At 49.5% G+C, this 26,137-nt stretch overlaps 1 protein-coding gene across 1 annotated transcript in view; it reads right to left on the reverse strand.

The window, feature by feature from the left end:
* Nucleotides 1-16,313: 16,313 nt before the first annotated feature.
* The window catches only part of SH3RF3 (SH3 domain containing ring finger 3), a 388,315-nt gene continuing 378,491 nt past the window's right edge, over nucleotides 16,314-26,137 (reverse strand). Inside the window, 1 exon segment of the mRNA XM_058534325.1 lies at nucleotides 16,314-19,425. Coding sequence (XP_058390308.1) covers nucleotides 19,257-19,425 — 169 coding nt within the window. The 3' untranslated portion in view covers nucleotides 16,314-19,256.

The raw sequence follows: 26,137 nt of genomic DNA on the forward strand, positions 1-26,137 counted from the left end.
CAGAGGTGTCACTGCCAGAAGCCAAGAGTAGAGTTTCCAGAATGAGGGGCACCTCATGGTCTGAAACTGCTTCTTATGTTGAGACTTATGTCACCCCAATTTATCATCACATGTGATGGGGCTCTCAGAGGTGCAGGGCAGGTGGAGGCTCCCATGTGGCCAAGAGGTGGGTATGGGCAGGTGAGGCCAAGCACATCTAGGGCAGACATCCCCATGTAGCCTTCTTCTTTGTGTTGGTGGGCTTGGCAACTGTCAGGTCAACGTGGCCACGAGTGATGGTTTATGAATCTGAGCCTCGGACTGAGGCTGGAGGAGGTCTAATTCTTCCCTCTGCCCTTGGCCCCTGAGAACCCAGACTCTGTCCTATGCCCTCAGAGAGGCCTTCCCTAGTGGCCAGGGCCTGGGCAGCCTCTGGGAGCCTCCTACCTAGTGTTCTGGTCACACTAATGGCTATAAGACTTCAGCATGGAAAGCCGAGACCTAAAGGGATGGGGTTCCAGCCTCTGCTTCTCTCTCCCACCTCAGCCCTCAGCTGGGCTGACCTCCTTGGGGTATGGTTCTGCCCTCTAGACACTTAGAGTGACCCCGGACATGCAGATGGACAGCCAGTATCCAGGGTGGGCTCTCTGAGCGTTGCAGAGCCAGGAGGACCCTAAGGGCTGTGTACTCTGAAGAGTCCTTGGATCGGCAGCTGGACCCCAGTGCTCCCTCGGGGCATCCGATGGGGTGACAGGGTAGAGATGGGAAGTAGGAGCCAGCATGGCTCATGGGTCCCCAAGGCCCTTTGATGGGAAGGAAACAGGGTCAGCTCCTTAGAGGGGAGTGGAGGGCCGACCTTCACAGACAGCTGAGGGACCTCTGGGGGGGCCGTGAGCGTGGGACCCAGGCGGACGGGATGAGCATCTGTACTTTGCACCAGCCTGAGAGCAGTCTGGGTGGGAATGCTGCAAGCAGGGACTCTGCCAGCTGGTGTGAGTCTCTCTGGTCATCCTCCTTATGAGGGAAGGGAAGCTGATATCAAAGTACAGCGCAAGTGTCAACTAGGGTTTATCTGGTCAATTCGATAGAAGAGAATTGAACAGCAGATGAGGAGCTCTGGCCCCGGCCTCACCAGGGTCACAAAGCCAGTGGAGGACGATGTGACACCCACGGCCCCACCCCCAGGGATGCCGGGAGCTAGGCCTCCCTGGGTCAGGAGTGTGGTCTTTGGAGCCAGACTGCCGGGTTTGAATCCCAGCGGCACTACTTTGCCACCTCCTGAGGCAAGTTTGTTAACCTGTCTCTGCCTCAGTTTCCTCATCTATGAAATGGGCATGAGAACAGTCCCCACCTCTTAAGGCTGATGTGAGCACAAAAATGAGACAACCATGTACAGCATTAAGCAAGGGTCCAGCAGGGTGAGCACCTAATACTTCATCCACATGCACTGTCATCTTGGACAAGGACGCAGCAGGATTCTGGGGCCCAGGTATCCTCACCTCCCACATCAAGGCCTTCTCGTTACTGCTCTCGTCTGCTCCCTGGCTGCCACACTCTCCCCCATCTTGCACACAGTGTCCCCAAGACTCTCAGTGTCTTGCTTTGGTTGTACAATCTGTCTGGAGCTCCCACTCACTCACCTCTGGGCAGAACCCTTGCCCCTGCTGCTAATTGCTAGAGGAGTCCAGCTCCTGTCAGATGGTGAGGAGGGGTGTCACATGGCACATAGCAAGGCCACCACTGTGTAGGCTTTGCTGGCTGCTTTGTTCCGAAGCGGCGCTGGGCTTAGAGCCTCTGGTCCTGGCCAGGAATAGAAATGAGGCCTTTTATCACCCTCTGCATCGGGGCCAAACATGACCAGGATGAACCGCTGGAGACTAGCAGAGGGGGAGGGATGGAGTCTCACCTCTCGTTTTAGTAAAGTACAAGTCTCCACCAGTATGCAGAGAGGGGCTTCTGGCAACCGCCAACCCAGTGGTCCCCTTGGGCCTGCTAAGAAGGGGATCCTGATGGGCCATGATAGCTGTGAAGGTTAATTTTATGTGTCAACTTGGCTGGGCTAAGGGATGCCCAGACAGCTGATAAAACATTATTTCTGTTTTCCAGAAGAGATTAGCATTTGAATTAGTAGACTGAGTCAAGTACATGGCCCTCACCAAGGTGGGTGGGCATTATCTATTCCTTTGAGACTGAACAGAAAAAAAAGGCAAAAGAAGGGTGAATTCTCTCTCTCTCTTCTTGAGCTGGGACGTCCATGTTCTCCTCGGACATTGGAGCTCCTGGTTCTCGGACTCGACTCAGACTAAATTACACCACAGGCTTTCCTGGGTCTCCTCCTTGCAGATGACAGATGGTGGGACTTCTCAGCCTCCATAATTATGTCAGCCAATTCCCATAATAAACCTCCTCTTATATATCTCTATATAGGATATTATTGGTTCTGTTTTCTCTGGAGAACCTTGACTAATACATAGGTTCATCGTTGGGAGCATTCCTGGGCATCCTGCAGCCCTCCCTTCTTCCCTCTCTCCACAGCCTTGTAAAGAAATAACTGTATGGGGGGCCAGCCCCGTGGCTTAGTGGTTAAGTGCACGCGCTCCACTACTGGCGGCCCGGGGTTCAGATCCCGGGGGCGCACCGATGCACCACTTGTCTGGCCATGCTGAGGCCGTGCCCCACATACAGCAACTAGAAGGATGTGCAACTATGACACAACTATCTACTGGGGCTTTGGGGAAATAAAGGGAGGAGGAGTGGCAATAGATGTTAGCTCAGAGCCGGTCTTCCCCAGCAAAATGAGGAGGATTAGCATGGATGTGAGCTCAGAGCTGATCTTCCTCACAAAAAAAAAAAAAAAAGAAGAAAGAACTGTGCAAATGAGAGAAGAGTTACTTCAGAGTGGTCTCGCCCTAGGACATGTGGAGAGCTTCTTCCTTGGCCTCCACATGGCTTATTTGGGAGGTCCTTCAGGTCTTCCCACTTCTCTCTACGTCCTTGTGCTGCCCTAAGCCAAGACACCATCACCTCTTTCATGGACCTCTGCGGTAGCTTCTTCATTGGCTTCCCCACACTCACATGATCTAGTCTCTATACTGCCGACAGAGGGAGCTTTAAACACAGATATGGTTGCCTCACCCTCCCTCTTTATACTCTTTACAGGTTTCCTCTTGCCTTCAGCCTAGAAGGCTGGCCCGGCTTCCTGCCTGTTCTCATCCCAATCCTTCCTCTGCCCCTCCCCGCCTTCTCCTCTCTCTCTCAGTTTTAGCCAAGCTCTCTTCAGCCTCTCTGGGTATTTGCATATGTTGTTCCCTCTGCCAGAACATTCTTTCCTTCTCTAAGGAAGGACCTCAGTGACCTGCCATGCTGCCCCCCGACAGCTGGATGAGATCTCCTGTGATCCCTCCATACTCTGCTCTATAGTAATTATTTGCCTAGTAGCTATTGTCTAGTTGTTTTATTTAATTTAACTTTTGACTTCCTCACTACAATGTGGTCCCCATGAGCATAGGCACTATGCTCAAAATTCATATGGTGAGGTCCTAACCCCTGGGGACCTCAGAATGTGACTGGACTTGGAGATAGGGTCCTTAAAGAGGTAATTGAGTTAAAATGAGGTAACTGAGGTGGGCCCTAATCCAATACGACTGGTGTCCTTATCAGAAGAGGAAAATTAGACACAGACACACACAAAGGGAAGACCATGTGAAGACACTGGGAGCAGATGGACATCTACAAGCCAAGGAGAAAGACCTGAGAAGAAATCACCCCTGCAGACACCTGATCTCAGATTTCTAGCCTGTGTAACTGTGAGGAAATGAACATCTGTTGTGTGTGCCGCCCAAGCTGAGGTCCTTTGTTATGGCAGCAAACTAATAGTGATACCAGCTCAAGACAAGTTTGACATAAGGGAAGCCATATTGTAGAAAAGAAGCCCTATTGTAACTTTGAATGAACTCTGACTGACTAACCCAGCTGGATGTGCACCCTCCAGGAGATCTAACTGCTCTGTAGATTTTACAACCCCTGCTTGTGCATGTACCTCCCAGCTGTGATAAGATGATAACTTTGTTCTTGTGAGTTCCTCAGGAATGTGATGACCCCCGAACAGAGAGTCTATGCTGATAGCCATCATCAATGACAACTGAAAGATCTGGTGTGGCACTCCCAGTCTGTAACACCAGAAGGTCAACATTCCTAACTCCCCAATAACCCAATGGCCTATATAACTGCTGTAAGATTTTGTGCCCCCTTCAGATGGTTCTTTTGGACGTTAGTCAGCCATCTTCCCTCTTGCTAGCAAGCTGTAATAAACTGCCCTTTCTTTTCCACCATCTTGCCTCTTGACAATTGGCTTTTGTCACGCAGAGAGCAGATCGTGCCCTTTGTGTGGTAACAGAAATCTGGCGACTCTGGTGGGATGTTAAGTCCTGCTGGTGGCCAGCCAACCTCGGATGGGCGACCTGTCGGGTAAATCCCTAGCGGCTGCTGAGGCTCTCTTTGTCTTGGGGATCTGCTCTACCTGCTCTCCTGTGCCTACACCAGCTGCCTCCTAATGCTCCCTATGGTGGGAAGAGAAATGGCTACTTCTGGTGGGTCGACGGGCTCACATTTGGAGTAGGGTATGTCGCTTTGGTGGTGCACCACCAAGAACTTTCCTACAGCTCCATCTGGGGTCCCCTCTTTGAGAAGGGGGACCATCTGGTTAATAGGGTGCCCTGCCAGAGTGGGAAGAGGTATAGGACTTCACCTGGAATCTAGGAACTTGGTGTCCACCATTCCTAGGTTCAGTGGTGTCTCATTTGTCTGTGTCTGTGTCTGTGTCTGTAAAGAGCTCCAGGATCAGACGTCTTTTGGGTTTGGGTGAGTGACCTCATTAAAATATGGCTGTGGGGGCCGGCCTGGTGGGGCAAGCAGTTAAGTGCGCATGCTCCGCTGCAGCAGCCCGGGGTTCGCTGGTTAGGATGCTGGGCACGCACCCACACACCACTTGTCGAGCCATGCTATGGTGGTGTCCCATATAAAGTGGAGGAAGATGGGCATGGATGTTAGCCCAGGGCCAGTCTTCCTCAGCAAAAAAAGAGGAGGATTGGCAGATGTTAGCACAGGGCTGACCTTCCTCACCAAAAATAAATAAATAAATAAAATGTGGCTGTGCCTAAAATTGTCTAATGTCTCACCAGGATAGTGGGTTAGAGGCCCCACTGGTGAGATTTGGGTGCTGGGTTACAGTCCCAAGGAGAATTCTGGGAGACAATATAAAGGTTACAGCCGCTGGGGCACTCAAAAGGATCGGGTTAGAGTCCTGAGATCTGGGTTAGAGTCTCAGAGTACCCTGGGTTAGAGTCCCAGAATATCAGATTTTGGTGTCTGTTCATGTTTGTCTATGTCTGACTGTTTTATTTGTTAAAATTGGCTGTTTGGGGACTGAGTTTCTTGGTGATCATAACAAACTTTCTTTAGAAATTACCTAGTTTGTTGCCGCCACCTTGGGAAAAGCCCACTAAAAGGGATATAACTGTAAACAGCTGGCAAGATAACCTGGGACAATTTAAAATTACAGTGGCCATTTTGGGCTCTTTTTGAGCCTCCAAACCAAGGAACAAGGAAAAATCTTTAATCTTTAAAGAGTCAAGGGCTCCACCTTTCGACCGAAAGTTTCCAAAAGGTGTAAATGTTTACAGAGAACAGCAGAATCTTACCAAGCTTGTTTTGTGTCCTGAGCGCTTGACTTCACAATCATCAGGTTGGGGGGGGGTCCCAAAATACGGTTGGACAAAAATATGGTTGCACCTCATTTTGCAGTCAGACATAGTTGGACAGAAATGCGAGTTGCACTCCTGTTTGTGGCTAAGAGTCCTACCAAACCGCCGTCAGCCTCAGGGGAATTACACTGGCCATTAGAAGAAAGCCTTGGCTGGGCCTTCATTGTAAGGGTCTTGATTTCAGGGATGCTTTAAATTTTCACGATCAAATTCTAGCTGCAGCATAAATATATTTTTGACCAGCCGTGTCTAAATTCTGGAACAATGGAAACTCTAATTCAATCCCCACGTGTAACCCCTTAGGCTGCATTCTCCTGAACTGGGCGACTTTCAGCTATAAGTATGAGCTCCTAAGTATTCATTGGCTTATTGATCCTTCTCCTCCCAGAGACGGTCGCTATTTTTTCCTTTTCTTTGTTTTTTGTGTCATTTGTCATAAAGGAAAAACCACAGAGCAAGATGCAGGCATCTCCATAAGCCTGTTGTCTGGGCGGGCTTGCAGTAGACTTTGCCATAGGGCCCGCCTGTGGAGTATGTGCATAAGGTGGAAGCTGTTGCTAAGGGACATCTTGGAAGCCAAAAACAGTCCGCAATATTGGTGGGCGTAGGTTGAGCGGTTAAGAACCATTAGTTCCCCTGCCAACCTCAGAAAATGTCCATGCAACACACATACAATCTCCAACCCTGTGGCACCTCCCCCCTAGGTATTAGTCTGGCTCTGAGAGACCCAAAGCATAGCTAAAGCTGTTAATGTGCATATAAGATGAGGGTTTTTTTCTCTCTTTGTCTAGTGCTATGTCTTGAGAGCTTGACTTTGTGACCTCTTTTGTCATAAGAGGTCCCAATCCATCGGGAGCCTTTGTCGTCTCAACCTTTTGTTGTTGTTGTTAGTGGCACTACCACCTTGCAGCAGAAGCCTTTGCTTTCTTGGAATATTTTTGGGAGTGAACTTTCTGGATCTTGTGAGGGCTGCTCCTTTTGCACTCTCCTTTGGGGATGCCTCTTGTGTCCATAGTTAAGCCATAAATGCTTGTAGATATTGGGACGTTTAAAACTGATAAGGCAAATATGCCCCCAGAACTCCATCTTGGAGAAAACTTGAGTGGTTTCTCTGTGCCTTTCTGATGTAGTTGGACAGGTAGATCAACCTATAATGTCATTTCAGTTACAACCCAATTTCTAGAAATTAAGAACAATTGTCCTTAAAAAAATCCTTGTAAGACTGGAAAAGCAGCTCTAGAGGCAGTTCAGGTTCCACCCATTTCCTTTACCTCAAAGAGCTTGCAAATCCTCTGGGGAATACCTAGCCCATCACTAATTCCTAAGACTGAAGAAAAAAAAGGGAAAAAGGCCAAAAAAGGGCCATAAGAGCACCCTCGCCAAAAATCTAGCATCTTGAGTGTCTTCTCCACAAATATCAGTAAAAAAAGGCTTAAGACAAAATTTGGGCTCATAACTAGGGAGGCTTGTACCTGATTCATGGCAATAAATTTAAAACAATAGCTGTACATCTCTGTGTATGTGTGTCTATATCTACGTTATACGTGTGATATTTTACCTCCGGATGCTATAGTTTCTAAAGAGCTCTATTCAATTGGTTTAAAGTAAGCACTTACAAAAATTATTTCTAAATGCAACTAACCCAAATGTCTTTCAAGTTAATGTGATATGAAATAATCTTTGGTAAATGAAATCTTGTTTAAATTTGTTGACTTGATTGAAATAGACATGTCCTCAGAGTTATCAGCATTGGCTATGATGCAGACATGCAGCCTTCATTCTATATTTATTGGTCAAATAAGCTGATGTTATCTCTACCACAAAACTGGTTAGCAAAAATAATAACTTAAAATAATGGCTAATTTTGTCTAATGTCTCGTTAAGTTTTATAGGCAATCTAAGTAATTATTGGAAACAAGTAAACTGAATAAATATAAAAAGGGTAAAAGTTTTTAGGGAAACTTTTAAACGATTATGTGTTATGATGTATGTACTTAACTTAAGATGATGGCTAACTGCTTTAGTGTCACATGAAGTTTTTGTGAGTAATCTAAATATGATTGTTACAAACAAATGATCTAGATGTAAGTGAAATGAGTTTATAGGTAAACTTTTAGCAATAATTATAGTTTATAACATGGCTACTTAAAATAGTTTCTAAAATCTCTTTGGTAACTTGAAACATTGAAGTTTTGCTAGGTTAAACTGAATGATAGAAAATTCATTAAATATTTAGATCACTTCTTATTACAGAGAAACTAAAATGTATTTAGGTCTATTAGTAAACATGTCTTGTATTTTATTAAAAGATTGTACTATGAAGTAACATGTTTTTAGAAATTATGAAAGGTATTTATAAATTTGCCAAGCCACAAATGCTAAAATAAAAGACAGTTCATAATTGCTTTTTAGTTTTTACTAAGGTCATTAAGGGTTAAAAATTCTTTGTGGTTTTTTTTTTTGTGTGTGTGAGGAAGATCAGCCCTGAGCTAACATCCATGCCAATCCTCCTCTTTTTTGCTGAGGAATACTGGCTCTGAGCTAACATCCATGTTGATCTTCCTCCACTTTATGTGGGACGCTGCCACAGTGTGGCCTGACAAGCGGTGTGACGGTGCACGCCCGGGACCCACAGCCAGGCCGCCAGCAGTGGAGAGCACACACTACGCCATGGGGCTGGTCCCAGGGTTAAAAATTCTATTAAAAAATTAATAAGGAAAACATTTTTGTATTCAAGGAAAGTAACATGTATGTTTTTAGTAAAGAAGGTATAAAGAATAGGAATATTTTTGTTTGTTTTGTTAAGAAAGATAAATTTGTCCTAAAGTATTGGAAGGGAAGAAAAGAAGGCATGGGACAAATTCTGAATGTAAAAAGAAAGTTATAAAAGGTTTGTGGAAGAGGAACCCTAAAAAAAGAGTTTCATGCATGGTCAAGTTGGCTAAGATTTAATTAAATTTAAGTGAATAAGTTTTAACATAAAAAGTAAGCTGTTGAAAAAAATAAAATATGGTTTTCTCTTTCTTTTAAAAGGGATAATTTTCTTAAACTCTTAATCTGCTCTTGGTAAAGAGGTAATAAAATGTTTTTCTTTACCTTTGAGTAAGTCTACCTAAAAGATAGAAAAACTATGTTTTGTTAAAATAATTTCCTATGTTCAAAAAGACTGAGTTATCGCTATTAAGTTTTTTTTTTTTAACTATTTGGCTCTCTCTGTTTGCCTTCAAGACCTTGGTTGTCACTATAGCTAAATGGATAGCTAAGCATTGTTTCTTAGGGATCTATGATATTGTGTTGGTGAATGTTATTGATATAGGTGTTTTGAAATTGTATAACTTTACTAAGATTCTGGTCTGTCCTGGTTATCAGTCATAATTCTGGTGATTATTTTAAAGGGTTGTATGTCACAAAATTAACCAAATTTCTTTGTCAGTTGCCATTTTGGGGTCTTGTTGTCTACACACAGTTATTGTTTTACTCTGATGCTTTTGCAAAATATGTTTCATATTCAGAGAAATTCATGGAAAGGACTCTGGTGCTTACTCTAGAATATAGGCTTCTCATAAATTTTCAGATCATAAAACTGAACTGGATAAGAAATAACAGAACTCTAACAGAGAAACTGCTGACTTCATGAAACTGCTAACAGAAGATTAAGATCAAGAATCTATTACACAGGACTGAGTGAATTGATGAGGATGATTATAATTTTTCTGACTTTTGTTTGAAGTATTGCTGATTTTTAAAAGTGTTTTTTCAGATTTAAGGAAAACTTTTTCTTTTTTCTCTCAAGCTAACTGTGGCTTATAGCAATTTGGTAAATTATACTTTTTAAAGCAGAATTGAAACATTTATCTTTTTCTCTCTACCTGATCCCTCCAGAATTTGGAAACTCTTAGTAATTAAATACTCTTATTTCATGGAAATATAGTTATTTGCATAAGTTCAATAAGAATCTGTTCTCCTTATAACAGGCCACAATTGCAAACATTGATTATAATACCAAGGCTTTGACTGGAATGTCATATTTGCGAGAAACATGCATAGACTCAGATATGACCAGATAGCTTTTGAGAGACAAAGATGGGACTTTATGGAATAAAACCACTTGGAAATATTGGCCTGGTATTTTGTTTACAGCATTCCAAACAGCAACCTTACTGGGTAAGTAAGGAATGTCACTTATCTGGCAGGTGCAAGGAACCTCAATACTTTGGGGAACCTCAAAAGAAGAGAGGAATTCACTCAAATCTGTAGGTATTACAGGCAAAGTGTGATGACAAAGTCCTTGGCTTGGCTTTCCTGGCCTCAAGAGGACTTTAAAGTTCAATCTGAGCTTCCTTATAAAAAGCTCTAGCAAAGCAGGTTTAAAAGAGCCTATATGATCAATGACTAGTCTTGCTGCACTTACATAAATAACTGAATCAAGTTTTATTGAAACCAGACTTATTTTGCAAACCAGTTTATCTTAATTTGGCTATCTTTTACAAAAAAAATGAGGGTGGTTTTAGAGAGAAAAATTATGTTTCAATAGAAACTATAGTACACATTCATGGATATTAAATTCTAGTTCTTTTAATTATCTTTGAGGTTTTTGTTTTATATCTGTTCACTGGACTGGATCCTGAATTCTTCTAGTCTCCTGAAATATCTGGCTACAAATCTCCAAATTAACATTTTCAATTTTTTTCCATCGTTTTCACTTGGAATCATTGAAAACCGAACCTTCCCTTTTTCCTGAAGCCTTGCAAACTGAGGCTGGTGGACTTGATATAAACTTAAGAGAGATTCAAGTCTGTTGCTATGTAACCCACTCAGAAAGGTACCTGAATACCCAATGACACCATCAGGGACATTTTAAACTGCAAAATATGCTTTGACTCTGACATGTAGAAATCTTTTTGACTTGCTGTGCTCTGTCCTCGGAAACTGGTTTATAATTTGCTCCCACAATTAACTTTGTTTTTCTTTTCATCTTATCAATTACCTGGTTACTTGCTTCCACAATACAGGTCTAACTTTGGGAGCCCACCTGCATCACCGTCTTCCTAAGAGACTGGATCAATAAGATGGAACAACAGGATATCCCTTAATCCTGAGGGATTAAACAATAAAAGGGGGGAATTGATACTGGCTCAACACAAGGTTGACATAAGGTAAGCCATATTGTAGAAAAGAAGCCCTATTGTAACTTTGAATGAACTCTGACTGACTAACCCAGGTGGATATGCACCCTTCAGGAGATCTAACTGCTCTGTAGATTTTACAACCCCTGCTTGTGCATGTACCTCCCAGCTGTGATAAGATGATAACTTTGTTCTTGTGAGTTCCTTAGGAATGTGATGACCCCCGAACAGAGAGTCTATGCTGATAGCCATCATCAATGAAAACTGAAAGATCTGGTATGGCACTCCCAGTCTGTAACACCCGAGGGTCAACATTCCTAACCTCCTCCCCTATAACCCAATGGCTTATATAACTGCTGTAAGATTTTGTGCCCCCTTAAGCTGGTTCTTTCAGACATTAGTTGGCCATCTTCCCCCTTGCTAGCAAGCTGTAATAAACTGCCCTTTCTTTTCCACCATCTTGCCTCTTGACGACTGGCTTTTGTCTCTCAGCGAGCAGATCACACCCTTTGTGCAGTAACAATACAGGCACCAAGGCTTGTTCACCCCATGTCCACAGCACCAAGCACAGTATTTTCTGATGGACTGGCCAAGACACTACCAGGTAGAAATTCCAGGGGGCTTGAGCACCTCAGGCAGGGCCATCCTGTCTCCATTGTCTCTGTGATGCTGGGCCTGGCACAAGGAGTCTTAGGAAACAGCTGTTGGGTGAATGAGTACAGGTGGGAGACGAGGGAGAAGGCTCAGAGATGTAGAGCAAATGTCCTCAAATGACCTTACTAGAATGGGCCCCATCCTCAGGTTTCTCCTGGAAGAAATGAGCCTACCCCTTTCCTGGGCAGGAGTGAGCTCCTTGCCTACTCTGTCGACATTGCCCACTCTTGCTGAGAATCTCTAGGCAGGAAACAGCTCGAATCTTGTCCATGAGTGGGCTGGATCCCTCTGCCAGGTGCTTCCAAAGCCCGTTCCCCTCGGGCACCATGCTTACCATGTTTGCAGTTACTCATTCAACGCTGACTTTCCTCTTCCGATTGCCAACTCAGCCCTTCCTTGCCCCGTCACTAGGACCAGCCCAGCACGTGTGCATGCTCTATCAGTGTACATTCCCCAGTGAATGGGAGGATGAAGACTGGGGCCATTGATGGAGGGTGGACAGGTGGATTTCCTCCACAACATTTCCTTCCTGTATCCTAGCTTTTATCTGGTTCCATCTTTTAGGACACTGAAGAACACGACTTCCTCTAAACTAAGACTTTTTCTCCATATTCATAATTGTGTCCAAGTCTGTCAATATTTCCTGTCAGACTTATTTTAGATCTGGTTTTTATATCTCATCTTCATAAATACAGTATGATGACCATCTGATGATCTATCTTCTCAGACTTTGCTGGGGTATTTCTGGGAGCTGTGTCTTGGGGGGAGGCAGCCCTGTGGAGTGGGCATTTGCTGTTCTTACCTGGCTGGTCACGATTTCCTTCCATTTTTCTACCAGCACTATGGTGGTGTCCTCTCATCTCCACCTTCAACCACGTAGTTTGGGTGGGTGAGAGCTCAGGGACAGCTTTCATCTCAGGCCCCAGCAGTCAGCATATTCCTGTCTTCTGTCCACAAAGGCTGAGTCAGGGAGGTCAGCATGGGCCCAGACTGAACCAGTGGAGGTTTCAATCCCAGGATTTTGACTGGGACCACTGAGAAAGAAGCTCTTTTGCTGCAGGGATGGCTAAGGTGTTAGTCATCCTCAACCTGCTGGTGACAATATTGCCAAGATGTGGGGAGAGTTTGCCTGAGAAAGGAGCCAACATGGAGCATGGCAAGAAATACTCAAGAACAGCATATGAGTTCCTGGATGCAGGTGTACCTGAAGTAAAATATACCTAGACCAGTTTCTTGATGGGTACACTGTTGGCATTTCGAGTAGGACATTCTGCACTGTGTGGGATTATTCTATACATTGCAATATGTTCAATATCCGCAGCTCCCACAAGCAAAATGCGGGTCATTTTCCTAGTCACTGTAACAACCAGAACCACCCCCATCATTTCCACATATCTCAGATGACTGCCCTCAGCGTTTCAATTACTTGAGTCAAGAATTTCCCCATTTTACTTATTCCAGTGGGTTTTCTGACATTTTCAAATGGAAGGGCCCTGACTAATGACACTCTGTCACAACATTTCTGGGTATCTGGGATTTAATCTCAGCAGACCAGTTGATCTTGGTGTAGCCTGTCAGAGCACAGGACTAGTTCAGAGAAGAGCCAATGGCCAACACAGGTACCATCAACATAGACAAATAAAAAGTTGTCCAGGGGGCCAGCCCCGTAGCCTAGCAGTTAAGTGCACGTGCTCCACTACTGGCGGCCCGGATTCGGATCCCGGGTGCACACGACGCACCGCTTGTCTGGCCATGCTGAGGCAGCGTCCCACATACAGCAACTAGAAGGATGTGCAACTATGACATACAACTATCTACTGGGGCTTTGAGGAGAAAAAGGGAAGAAAAAAAAAAAGGAGGAGGATTGGCAATAGATGTTAGCGCAGGGCCGCTCTTCCTCAGCAAAAAGAGGAGGATTGGCATGGATGTTAGCTCAGGGCTGATCTTCCTCACAAAAAAAAAAAAAAAAAAGTTGTCCAGTCCTGGTCCTAGAAGACAACACAGAGGGACAGCCTCACCATGGCAGGGCCAGCCTTGAACATTGGGCGACAACAGCTAGACCTGAGTCGGGGCACCTCTAGCTCACAGGACCAATGCACTCCGTTGTGGGTGGCTGGATGTGGCCTCCTTTGAGAGAGTAAGAAACCATCTGCAAGGGCAACATCAAGTGGAAATGAGAAGAGAACTCCAGCAACATGTTCAAATAATAAAGATCCTGACAAGATCCACAGAGACGGCGACTGGCTCTGTGAGGCCCGGAGCTGGAGCTGGCTTGGGGAGGGAGGCCTCACGGCCTCCGCGGCTTCCTCTGAGCAGCACAGGCTTCATGAGGGGGTGCTGTGTTCTACCTGGACATGTAGGGTCTGAGCACAAGGAGAGACAGTTATCTTAGCGTTGGAAGGGCCTGAAGGGGCTCCTGCCCTCGTTCCTGTAGTGCAGGCCCACGCCAAGCTCCCTGAGGCACAGCTCAGAGCAGGTCCACAACTGTCGACAGCCCCCGCCGGGGGACTGAGCACGGCTCCTCCCAGCAGTCGGGCCTGTGTGAGCCACAGCTCCACCACGTACCACTGTGTGGTCCTAACCAGGCACCAGGCCTTGTGCTCCCTCCGTTTCCCCATCCGTGAAACAGTATGACACTAATGCCCACCTCATAAGGTGGTTAGTGCTGACAGCAGAGTGAGTGTTGGCTACCATAACCGTCATTTTAGGATTTCTGCTGCATTCCAGAAAAAGCCAGAGACTGGAATTCAGAAGTCCTGGCTCTGCCACTCATTTAACCCAGAGCTAATAAAAATACTTCTCAGAGTCTCAATTTCTTCTCTGTAAATTAGGAATGATAAAGACTACACCTCGGGGATGTTGTAAGGATGAAGTAAGATAGTATTTGTGAAAATACCTCATAAATAAAGATTTGGGATAGTATCTCAGCCCCGCCATTTGGAGAGCCCCCAGATGCTGGCTTGCCCCCCTTTAAAAGAAGCACACTAGGGAGAGACTCGCGGGAGGCCTCCTGCAGGCTTGGCTCCCTCTTCCGCAAATCTTCACAAGCCTCTGTTTAGGCGTTCCTCCCAGATTAGTCCCTCTCATTACCGACAGTGGTGTGTTGTCTTTGCAGCTCTGCTGAGAGCTGGCTGCTCTCCCTGCTCCCTGCAGCACCCAGTGTAGCTCTTCATGGGGAACTTTAAATGAAGGGCTGGCCCGTGGAGCTGCTCCCCTGGGAAAGAGGACCCAACACTTCCCCAGTGCAGATGTGCCACCTTGTTAGAGGCAGAGATGCAACCCCTGCTCATAAAGGCCAAGGGACTGAGGCCTCAACTGGGGCCCCAGATCACTGATGGACAATGAGAAACGTCTATGCTACCCAGGCCGAGCAGTCGCACTGCCCTGACTCGCACACTGTTCTCCCCGTGAGTGTTAAACTGGTGAAGGGAAATTAGTCCTGTTTGCTTAGTGAGCATGCATTCAGGACAGTGGGAGTAGTTGCACGCTCTGAATGTAAAAAGGCACCAGGCCCTGAGGGGTTGCCATATCCAACTCTATAGTCAGGCTATCCCTGCCCAGCAGACCTGCTGCACTGGCCACCAGACACCCTGTCCTGACAGATTGTGGTGGGCACTGCACACCTACGTGTCCTCTGGCCCGTCTCCCCACACTGTCATGCATGACACAGTATTTCTATAGAGGTTCTATATAGGTTTAGCACCCAGCTTTTGGAGCTGGCGAAATAGTCTCAAGTTTGGTGTTCCACTGAGCTTTGTGATCTGCAGCAATTCACGTCGGTTGTCTAACCTTGACTGCTCACCTAGCAGATGAGGTAAGATCATCTTTCCCCATGCCTGTTGGGAGAAGTAGGTGAGCACGTATGTGCTTCCTCACGGTAGTGCAGGCCCTCACCGTCCTCCCCTCAGAACCCACGGTGTGCTATTTACTCTTATACAAGTTCATTTCACTTTCATGGAAGAGTACAATGGGTCTTTGCTAAGCTTCCTTCCAGATCAAGTATACACATGAGAGTCAGACTGTGGCCATGCATCTGGGCCAGGAAGGCGGGGAAAGCCTAGTTCAGGAAACACCCAGATGTGTTTACGGCCCGCAGGGCAGGCCTCTGCCAGGGGTCAATCCGTCTGCCTGATTTGGGACAGGCCCACCTTTCTGGAGGTCAGCAGCCTCTTGAAGTCCCTCCTGTTGGTGAATTCCAGTGGTGAACTCTCCACCCCTTGCTCCAGAAAATAGTGCCCCATGGCTCGAGCACCCCACGGGCCAGACACACAAGGGCAGGGTCGTGAGTGTGCTGGTCAGGAGGTCAATACCAGGCACTCTTGGTTGACAGGGACTTGAATAACTACCAACACAAAATGCTTTCCCACAAGAAAGGAAGGTGAGTCGTCTGTAGAAGGTCACCCCGCTCTTTCTGACAGACGAACCCCTGGAGGGGAGCTAGAGGTCCTCCATGTTCTCTATGCCTGGCCAGCCTGTGACTCAATCTTACCATCCGTCCAGCAGATCTCTGGCCTGTGGGGGTATGGCTATCTGACATTCCCAGTCTCCTCTGCAGCCCACCCCCCGATACAGACCCTGTGTCCCCCACATGGAAGCACTCTGACTTGGCAGCTGTCTGAGCCAACAGGCTGGCCACAGGGACACAGGATGGTGCCTGCCTGGTTCTGCTCCTACCCAGCCAGGTGTTTCTGCCCAGGCGCCCCAGCCTCTGCCCCCTCTCACTGCTCCCGCCATCCAGACGCAGGACCTCTGCACGTTCATTTTTATTTAAGGACTCAGAAACACGGGCATCATAGTTCATCATCACTGTCAATTCTTCCAACATCACACACTGACATTTGTGTATAACCAAAACACTGCGGGGGGTGTGTGTGTGTCTCTGCGTACTGTGCAAAGTACATAGAATTTCCCAGCCAGTAGCTGAGCGTGTCTGGGCACTGGAGCCTGGCATTCACACCATGAGGCTGCTGGGGAAGGGCTTGTCTGCTGTCTCCCCACTGCACTCCTGTGGCCTTTTGGTGGCCTGAATGTCCCTGTCCCCTCAGTGTCCACCGACTGACCTCATTCAGTGGACTGTGGACTCTACTGCACTTCTCAAAGCAAGTCACCTTGGTTTGCAAATGCCACTGCACAACCAAGATGTGTAAGTCCCTGGCCCAGGATGGAATGTGAGGGTTTCAGACAAGTGTTGGTTTCATCTTAGTAGCCCAAAGAGTGTGTTCTTCCAGGCAAGACGGCCCGAAGGAAGGGTCTGATTCTGCTCCTGCTCTCGTCTGGGGGTTAAATGGTCATGAAGGCTGATGGGTCTGAATGAACGTGTTTGAAAACAGCCCAAAGCACAGGGGCTGGTCCTGCATGTCCCTGCTCTCTGGGAGCCCTGCCTGAAAGGATGCCCTCGTGCTGGCAGGCCTATGGCATTGCTTTCCTTCCCAAGGCAGTACACGCTTGTCCCTGACTCTGCCACAAGAGGGCCAGCTAATACCTCACAGAGACAGCTGGTTACTTGCCCCAGCTCTCTGCTGTAAGGGGGTGCTAGGCCCCGGGGGGCCGCCGCCTGCCCCAGTCACTGGGCTGTTCAGCAATTCCTACCTACCACAAGCATCATGTGGGCGGCGAGAGAGGAAAGAAGATCCAAATTAGTCTGCTCTGTTGCTTGGTAACTGCCGTTGTTGAGAATAAAATGACTTTCCTTATATCTGGGGATTTCAGTCAGTTCTGGTTTCACTGGAGAACATGTGTCTCCCTCAGCATGTTAATCCATGCGTGTTTTTGGTGATGACATGACTTGAAACATGCACATGATTTTCGTGCGTGGTAGGCAGCTAATCTGGCAACTGATGGCCAACGCATGGCCTCTGCTTGTCATTTACTCAGCGCACAGGCCTCCTTACGTTTAAACTGGACTTTTAAAAAATTTGATTCAGAAAAAATTTGTCAAGTCTATTAAATCGATTATCATCTGGAGAGAGAAAAAGAAGCTTTCTCTAGGCACGATCCCAGCAGCACCGTAGCCACCTGGCAGTGACAAACAGCCAAGTCACATTCCAAAATAGAGACTCTGAAAATAAGTGTTCTGTATTTCAAATGCATCATGCCAGGCAAGGGGATGGGTTTCTGGATTTTGTTGAATCCCTAGAAACCAGCGAAATTCTATGTTACCAAATGCTAATTTATTCAGCCTATTTAAACCTGAGGGGTTTTGTAAAAATATAGAAAGAGCAGATTGATGAATTGTGACTCTGAACGGATAGGAATGCATTCCTAAGGTGTGCATCTCTGAGAATAAGCTCCCTCGAGACAGAGCTCCTCCCATCAGACCTGGGACGCAAAGCTGCTGGACTCATGGACTCACTTCATGGACTCCACGTCGGGGAGGTCCGGGGACCAGAGCTGCCCCCTCTCCTCCCCGCCTCCCCGGGTCCTGTGAGTCTGCAGCAATGCCTCAAATCCTTTGTTAACCTCACTGTATCTCTAGTATTGAGACCAAGGTTGGCACTGTCTGACAGAGGACGAGTTATTTACTAAAAAAAAACCAAGAAAAAAAAAAAAAAAGACAAAACCTTCACAAGGCAACAAATCTGAACTGTGGTAAAAACTGTACATCTCAATAGTGAGAAATCATATTTTGACAATGCTAATTGTAGTCATTCTCTCCAAAGCAATAAAAGGAAAATTCTGCCTTCCTGGGCTGGTGTCAACCTTCATGTTCTTTTACTGCCACACAAAAGGTAATTATAGTGACCTTTCCTCAAAATGTTTCCAGTTCTTGAATAATAATTATCACTGCTTAGACAGAGGATGGGGCTTTGGTAAGGTTTAAAGAAATTGGCTTTTGCCAAACTTTCTCCAATCACCTAAATGGATTCCCTCTTATCCCACGGAGTGGTAGCCAACATTGTGATGGCGAGGACGTGGGCCTTCAGAGCTCTCCCAAATGCACATGGTACATATAAAAATTCTGCCCATTTGATGTCTCCTCACACATTTTTTTCTTTCAAGCTCAACCAAGTCATTACTAGTTTTACAAAAAGACAGCACCAGATGTGTGAAAAATAGGGAATGTATGACCTATTAGAAATATATGAAGTCTAACAGTTATACATTAAAAAGACGTAAGAAAGAAGCAATGCAAAGGGACCGTGGTGGCAAAACACAAATGCTGCTTATAATACTGGCAGGAGACAAAGCCTGTGGGATCCAGACCCAACAGGAGGCGTGGAGGGGGGTGCTTTCCCAGGACTTCGGCTGGTGAAGGCCCCTGGGCCAGGAACACCCTTGGCTGAGGAGCCAGGCGGCATGTGACTGAGGTATATAGAGAGGTGATGGAGCAACGTGACCCCACGTGAAGCCCGGGGCAGCCGGCAAAGACATTCTCCAGGCTCTCTGGGCCCCCCGCCCCACAGCCGGTCCGCAGCTTCCAGGCCGGCACAGGCGGCGACGAGAACACAGCAGCTCCACAGGGCCATCAGCCACATCAGTATCGTCTTCCCTGTTCCGACATCTCTTTATAGTTTACACAGAGGAGGCATTTCGTGGGTGAGCGACCCCAGGGTGTGCTCAGTCAGGGGTCTGGGGCAAAAGCACACCCTTCACACCTCAGGCTCCGACCCCACCCAGGGGGCCCCACCAGGCGCCTGAGAAGGGACCTGGGACCCTGGGGCACCGTGGCTCCCTCTCCTCGTGCCCGGGGCTTCCCGGGGGTCTGCATCCCTGTGAGCTGTGCGGGAACGCGTCCTCAGAAGCTCTCCACAAAGCTGCCCGGGAAGAGGCCGGTGCGGCCGGTCCTCTGCAGTGTCCCCTTGTACCAGCCGTCCTCGCGCTTCTTGTGCACAAAGACGATGTCACCTTCCTTCAGCTCGATCTCCGCCTCGCTCTGGGGTGGGTATGAGACCACCACGCGGTACCTGGGGGGACACACGGCACGGTGGGTGAGCCCGACCCAGACAGGCCCGCCTCCCGCCCAGGCCGCCTCTCTGTGCACTTCTTTTCCTTTTCCTTCTGATGTAAACTGTTGTAATTCGGGGCTACTTTTCCCACTTTAAAAAAAATTCTACTTATCTTTACTTTTAATTTTTCCAAAACATTTTAATTTTTTAAAAATAATTCTTCCCCTTGGTGTCCTTTTGGATACCAATCTATGCAGCTGGAATGTTTCTGCCCACGAAGCAGCCCCTCCATGTGGGTCTCATCCTCCCTCCGGCCCAGGGGCAGGGGTGGCCGCTTCAGTCCTGGCAGGCAGTGGGTAAGGGCAGGACACTGCTGTGTCCTCGGCTCTGTCCCGTCCTGGCTGCATGATCCTGGGCCGGCTGTCCTCATGAGTGTCAATGTCTCTGTCTGAAGAGCAAGCAAGTGAGGACACCTCTGGGGCGGTGGTCCCACATGATGTGTGAAGGTGTTTTGAACAATGTTGGTAAATGGTCACTCTTTTAAATGTGCTGCAAAAGTCACCTGTTGTTGTGGCCATAGCGCCTGAACGGCTGAAGGCACATCACAAATGAGGCCCGAGTTGTCATCCATCTCCTTCCTGCAAAACCTGGGCCTTCCCTGCAGCCTCCGAGGCCTCAGGAGAGTCCCGTTTTCAGATCAATGTGACATATAATTCGCCCAGAGACAGGAATCCTCCCCCGGGGACGCCTCTACCTGCTAGGTGCTTAGAGGGGGTGCTGCAGGCCTGGCCTCCCACCAAGCACAGACCCCCTGAGGGCCCCTCTGGGCCGCAGCAGGTCCACGGGGTGGGCAGGCGCCAGGCGCGGCCCCCAAAAGCTCCCCAGATCTGAGACAAGGGTCTGACCCTTTGGTCAGCACCTTGTCAAGGATCCAGAGCCCTCGGGTCAGCACAGGGCAGGCCCGACACGCCACCCAGGGCCCCCATCCCCCAGAGGAGGCCTCGAGGGAGGAGCAGGCAGCTAGAAAGAGAAGCTGCGCTCTCACGGAAGACCAGCCTTCTTCTGAATCACCACCAGGGGCAAATCCGCGCAGCCCCCTGGTGCCGAGTCCCTCACTCTGCCCGGCCTGACAGGAATCGCCCACCCACCACTCCAGCCCACGTGCCTCCCCTGGCCCTCAGGGAACCGCAGGGGCACGTGTGCCCAACAGCTGCCTGGGCCCTGCACCCTCCACCCTGCGGCATGCAGGGAGCACGGACACTGCCACCCTGCTGGGCACAGGTGAGCTGGGGCTCTGGAGCAAATCTAAATGTGGATGGGTTTTGTGGGAGGCCGGGTGTAGGTGCTCTCACTCCCTGAAAACCCCTAGCTCCAAGTTGCTACAGACACCCATGGGCTGAGGCGGCGCTGGGCGGGTTGGCCGGCAGGGCCAAGGTGCTCCATAACTGCTCCCCGACTGACCGCTGCTCCCCGACTGACTGGACAACGTCTCCGAGGGCTGCCTGGGACAACACACACCCAACCATTCTCAGACACATTCCCCCGCAACCTCACCACAGTCTCCCCATCACGGTCTCCGTATCATGGATATCCCCATCACGGCCTCCCCATCACGGTCTCCCCATCACGGTCTCCCCATCACAGCCTCCCCATCACGGCCTCCCCATCACGGTCTCCCCATCACGGCCTCCCCATCACGGTCTCCCCATCACACGTCTCCCCATCACGGCCTCCCCATCACGGTCTCCCCATCACACGTCTCCCCATCACGGCCTCCCCATCACACGTCTCCCCATCACGGCCTCCCCATCACGGTCTCCCCATCACAGCCTCCCCATCACGGCCTCCCCATCACGGTCTCGCCATCACGGATATCCCCATCATGGTCTCCCCATCACAGCCTCGCCATCACGGTCTCCCCATCAAGCATCTCCCCACTATGGCCTCCCCATCACGGTCTCCCGATCACGGCCTCCCGATCACACATCTCCCCACCACGGCCTCCTCATCACGGTCTCCCGATCACAGCCTCCCCATCACGCGTCTCCCCACCACAGTCTCCCCATCACGTGTCTCCCCATCGCAGGTCTCCCCATCACAGCCTCCCCATCACGCTTCTCCCCATCACGGTCTCCCCACCACAGTCTCCCCATCACGGACTCCCGATCACGGATATCCCCAGCACGGTCTCCCCATCATTGGTCTCCCCATCATGGTCTCCCAATCATGGTCTCCCCATCACAGGTCTCCCATCACGCGTCTCCCCATCACGCACCTCCCCATCACGCATCTCCCCATCACAGTCTCCTCATCACTCGTCTCTCATGGGTCCTCCAGGGTCCTGGCACTTGCCCCACTTGGGCTCCCTGCTTTACCCTTACTCCTCTTCAGCCTGCTCTCCACTCCGCAGCTGTACAAGTGAAAACACAGGCAGAGATCATGGCCCTCCTCTGCTTAGAACGTTCCAATGGTTTCCCATCTCTCAGAGTAGAAGCCAAAGTTGGGAAACGGCTTCTGTGTTCCCATCGCCCTCTGAGCACGTCGGTGCTCTGCGACCTCCCCCAGCTGTGGCCCAGGATGCCCACCTCAGGGCTCCTGTGCTGGCTGTTCCCTCTGCCCTGAAAGCTCTTCCCTGTCACAGCCACCTCAAGCCTGCCCCTTCCCTCCCTGTCCCTAGAGCACTCCCACCTTCGCAGGCCCTGCCATTACCTACTTACTGCACTTACTGTAGGTCTCTCCCCCTGGCAGGCAAGCCTGGTGATGATGGCAGGAACTCTGGCCCTGGCTCCCTGCTGTGCGCTCAGTGCCGAGAGCAGGCCCAGCACACAGCAGCAGTTCAGCGAAGAGCTGTCCAGTCAGTTCACTGTTAGCATGTGCTGGAGGGCAGGCTGGAGGCCTGGAAGGGGAGCTGCTAGGTGAAGGGTAGAGCTGCTGGGGGGTCAGAGGAGCAGAGGCAGCAGCAACCGGATGAGTGCCAGCTGGGGGCCAGGAGCTCTGCTGCTGGGAGGAGGGGGAGGCTGGGCAGTGGGCAGGGCTCCACCATAAACCTCCCAATAAACTTGTCTCATGTTCACTGATGACCCAGGCCCCAGAAGGCCATTGCTTCTTGCTCCTCAGTTATCAGTCCGCTGCCACCCCTCCTGTGGGCAATGGCAGATAACAGGAGTTGAGGTGTGTGCAGTGGGCTGGATGGGGAGAGCAGTTCACGGGGCTGCCTGTCCTGCAGCTCCTCTGCTTAGGGGCTGAGGCCTGTCCCTCGGCTGTCCCTGCCCTCAGGCCTGCAGCTGCAGCTCCTGTGTAGTGGTACCTGCCCAACTCACAGGACCCCAGATCCTCTTCTTGAGTCTTGCAAACCCCAAGGTGGCATCCCCCGAGTGGGCAGTTACACAGATTACACACTCCCCATTCTTCTCCGCCCGGCCCTGCCTAGCAGTCTCCTGGCTCTGGGCCCTTCCAGCTTTCCCTTCCTATGAAGAGGGCTACCGAAAGCCCCCAATGGAGAGAAGGATCCTGACAAATTGCATGGGCAGCGGTGGCCTGACCTCTGTTAGAGGGCCACCCTAAGGAGGCCCTGCTGTCCCCTCCTCCCGGGCAGTGCCCAGGCCATGGTCCTGGCCCACTAGCTGGGTGGGGGAAGGTGGGAGAATCCTGTACCCTCAGTCTTCTGTGGGCTGCCAGCTGGCTGTGAAAGCTTGCCCCTGGTCCCCGACTCGCTCGTCGGCCACAGCCACACAAATGGCCCCTGAAGGAGATCATCCAGGTGTCGTGGCAGCTGGCTGCCCTGAGGGTCCTCAAGGGGCTCTATGTTTGACCCAGTATATTCTGGTCTTTAAGAAACTAGGACATTCATTGTAAAACAAAAGAGCTCCTAAGACAGCATTTCTCAAATTGTGGCCCATGGGCTTTCAGGACCCTGGGTCAGATTCCTGGGCTCCATCCTGGACCTACTTGAGAGGCTCTGGTGGAAAGGGGCCAGGAATGTGGATTTTCCACAAATCCTCAGGCAAACGTCTGCATGCTGCTGTCTGAGAATCAAGGCGCTGAGGAGGACGTCACCCTTCCTCAGCCCCACGTGCTCACACAGCCTGTGGCACCGCCTGGCTAGGTCAGGACAGGGAAGCCGTGGTTTGGGGCAGCTGGGGCTGGCACTGGGGCTCGGATGACGCACAGGTGGAAAAGACCAGGCCCAGCCCTGGCAAGCTCCCAGCCCCACGTGCCCCAGGTGGTGAGAGCAGGGCAGAGAGGAAGGCGGCTCCTGAGGCCAACCTGGCAGGTGTGCAGGCATCCTGCTGCCGAGGAAGCATGGCTGGCCAGGCGCTCTAAGTGTCCTGGAATGGCCACAGGTGCAGGAGGGTTGGGCCAGTCTCCACTGCCATCCCTGGGGCCAGATGCTGGCGTTCAGGGTGTGGAGGAGAGGGAGGAAAGCCTAACTCCCACCCTCCTCCCAGCCCAGCAACTCTGCAAACAGCTGCCTGCCGGCCACTCCCCGGAGGAGGACAGATGGCCGCCAGGATGCAGCAGTGGTCAGTGACATCAGCCAGCACTCAGACTGCGCCGTTCCCACACCCCCACACTCAGGCTGTGTGTGCCGCCACGAAGACCAGCGCCGGTCCTATGTGGCTTTCTGCCTCCTCCACTCCTCTCCAGACACCTGCCTCCGTCTCTCAGCTCTCAGCTCTCAGCTCTCAGGCAAAGAGTGAGAGGATTTCTCAGACTCCGAACACAAGTTTTGGCTTTTGCCTCAACTGCCAGATGTGAAACAAACAAGCAACTTTAAAAATGTAATTTGTTAGGGGGAAAAAAGGTAATTTGGTACTTCTGAGCAATTCAATGATTTAATGAGCCCAGATGGATGATGGGGGCTGAAGGCATATGAGATGAGCATTTAGCGTTTCTGTCCAGATCATTCCAAGACTCTGAGCTATTCTTCCTGCTGCATGAAGTAATTGATACTCCCTGTTATGGGCACAAAGGGCCAAATGAACAGTTAAGGACAGCAGCTGCTCCTGCGTCATGATTGTGCTGTCATAAATCAGTAAGAGCCTCTCCTCTGCAGAGTTAAGGGTATGTCAACCATAGCTGATTGTCAGACATAAGACACGGGGGAGCAAAAGGCTCAACATCAGAGTGAATTCTTACCACTGCACACTGCAAGACGCTTTATGTGTGAGGTCTGGAGCGTTCTCCTCCCGTGGTGTCTGCTCCCCTCCCTGACAACGGGGTCACAAGGGGACCCTCCGGGCGGTGGGCTTCAGAGCTCTTGCTGCAGCACAGCTGAGGATGAGTGGTCTCCGAGTAGGTGGAATGTGATCACAGAGAAGTGTCCCGCTAGGAACATGGAGATGAAAACGACACGTCTACACCCTGGACACTGAACTCTAATATCAACACAAGTGTCAGTTGCCAATTGCTGCTGTAACAAATTTCTCCAGACTCTGGGCCTAAGACAACACAAACTTCTCATCCTGCAGTTCTTCAAGTCAAACGTCCAACACAGTCAGACAGGGCTAACATCATGGTCTCGGCGGGGCTGCCTTCCTCCTGGAGGCTCGAGGGGAGCAGGCGTTCCCTTGCCTTTTCCAGCTCCCAGAAGCTGCCCTCATTCCTGCGCTGGAGGCCTCTTCCTCATCTTCAAAGACAGCGAGGGCGGCTGAGTCCTCACAAGGCATCGCTTGGACCTTCTCTTTGGCCTCCTTCTCCTACTTATAAGGACTCTTGTGGTCACGCTGGGCCTGCCCAGATACTCTGGGATAATCTATTTTAGAGTCAGCTGGTTAGCAACCTTCATTCCATCTGCAACCTTAATTCCTCTCTGCCATGCAGGGTACATAGTCACAGTGTTTGATATTATGGCCTAGACGTCTTTTGGAGTCATTATTCTGCCTAACAAGACACATAATACATCAAAACAAAAATCTTTTAAATCCTAACAAAGCCAAACAACTTTTAGGTCAGCAATAGGTGAGGCTGGACAGATTGATGTGTGAACATATGGGACAAAAAGACTGTGTGGATCAACAGGGGAAGAGGCTGTGCCAGGCAGCACTGGAGGCATCATCATCATCATCTTATTATTAGTGTAGACGTCATATCGGATAATATTATTATATACATCATTTCATGTATTATTATTGTTATTGCTGTTGTTGTTTTTATTTATTATGCATTCATAATTTCCTAGGTATTAATCTAAGTGTTTTACAATATTATAACTATCAGGTAGGTATTATCATCCCCATTTTACATATGGGGGAACTGGGACTCAAAGAAACGAAGGCACTTGTTCGGGGTGAAATGGCTGATAAGTGGCAAGTGTGCCTACTGCTCAGAGCCACTGTGCACTATTGCCAAGGAGCCAGGAGGCAGGCGTCCAGAGGATGGGGTCAGCTAGCTCAAGAATTCAGCCAGACCTGTCTAGGGTCAGCACATCCCTGTTGGGGAGACAGGGCATTACACAGTTTTAGCCGATCCCATAACTACACCCCTATTACGAGTTCCCCAAGCAACTTCCAGAAACTTGGCTCCCTGCACACTGTCAACAGGGCATGAGTACGTGTAGACGGCCCAGGTGTTAGGCTAGGAAGGGATGGGAATTGCACTGGGTCTGCACATCAGGCTGTGGGCTTGGCTCCTGCAGGTCCCCTGCAGTCAGGCCTCCAGGTAGCTGATGCGCAGGCCTGGCCAGCCCAGCTGGGGGCCTTCTCCACGTTGGCTCCCCTCGGCAGCCTCC

This window comes from Diceros bicornis, chromosome 40 (genome assembly GCF_020826845.1).
Source record: "Diceros bicornis minor isolate mBicDic1 chromosome 40, mDicBic1.mat.cur, whole genome shotgun sequence".
NCBI lineage: Eukaryota > Metazoa > Chordata > Mammalia > Perissodactyla > Rhinocerotidae > Diceros > Diceros bicornis.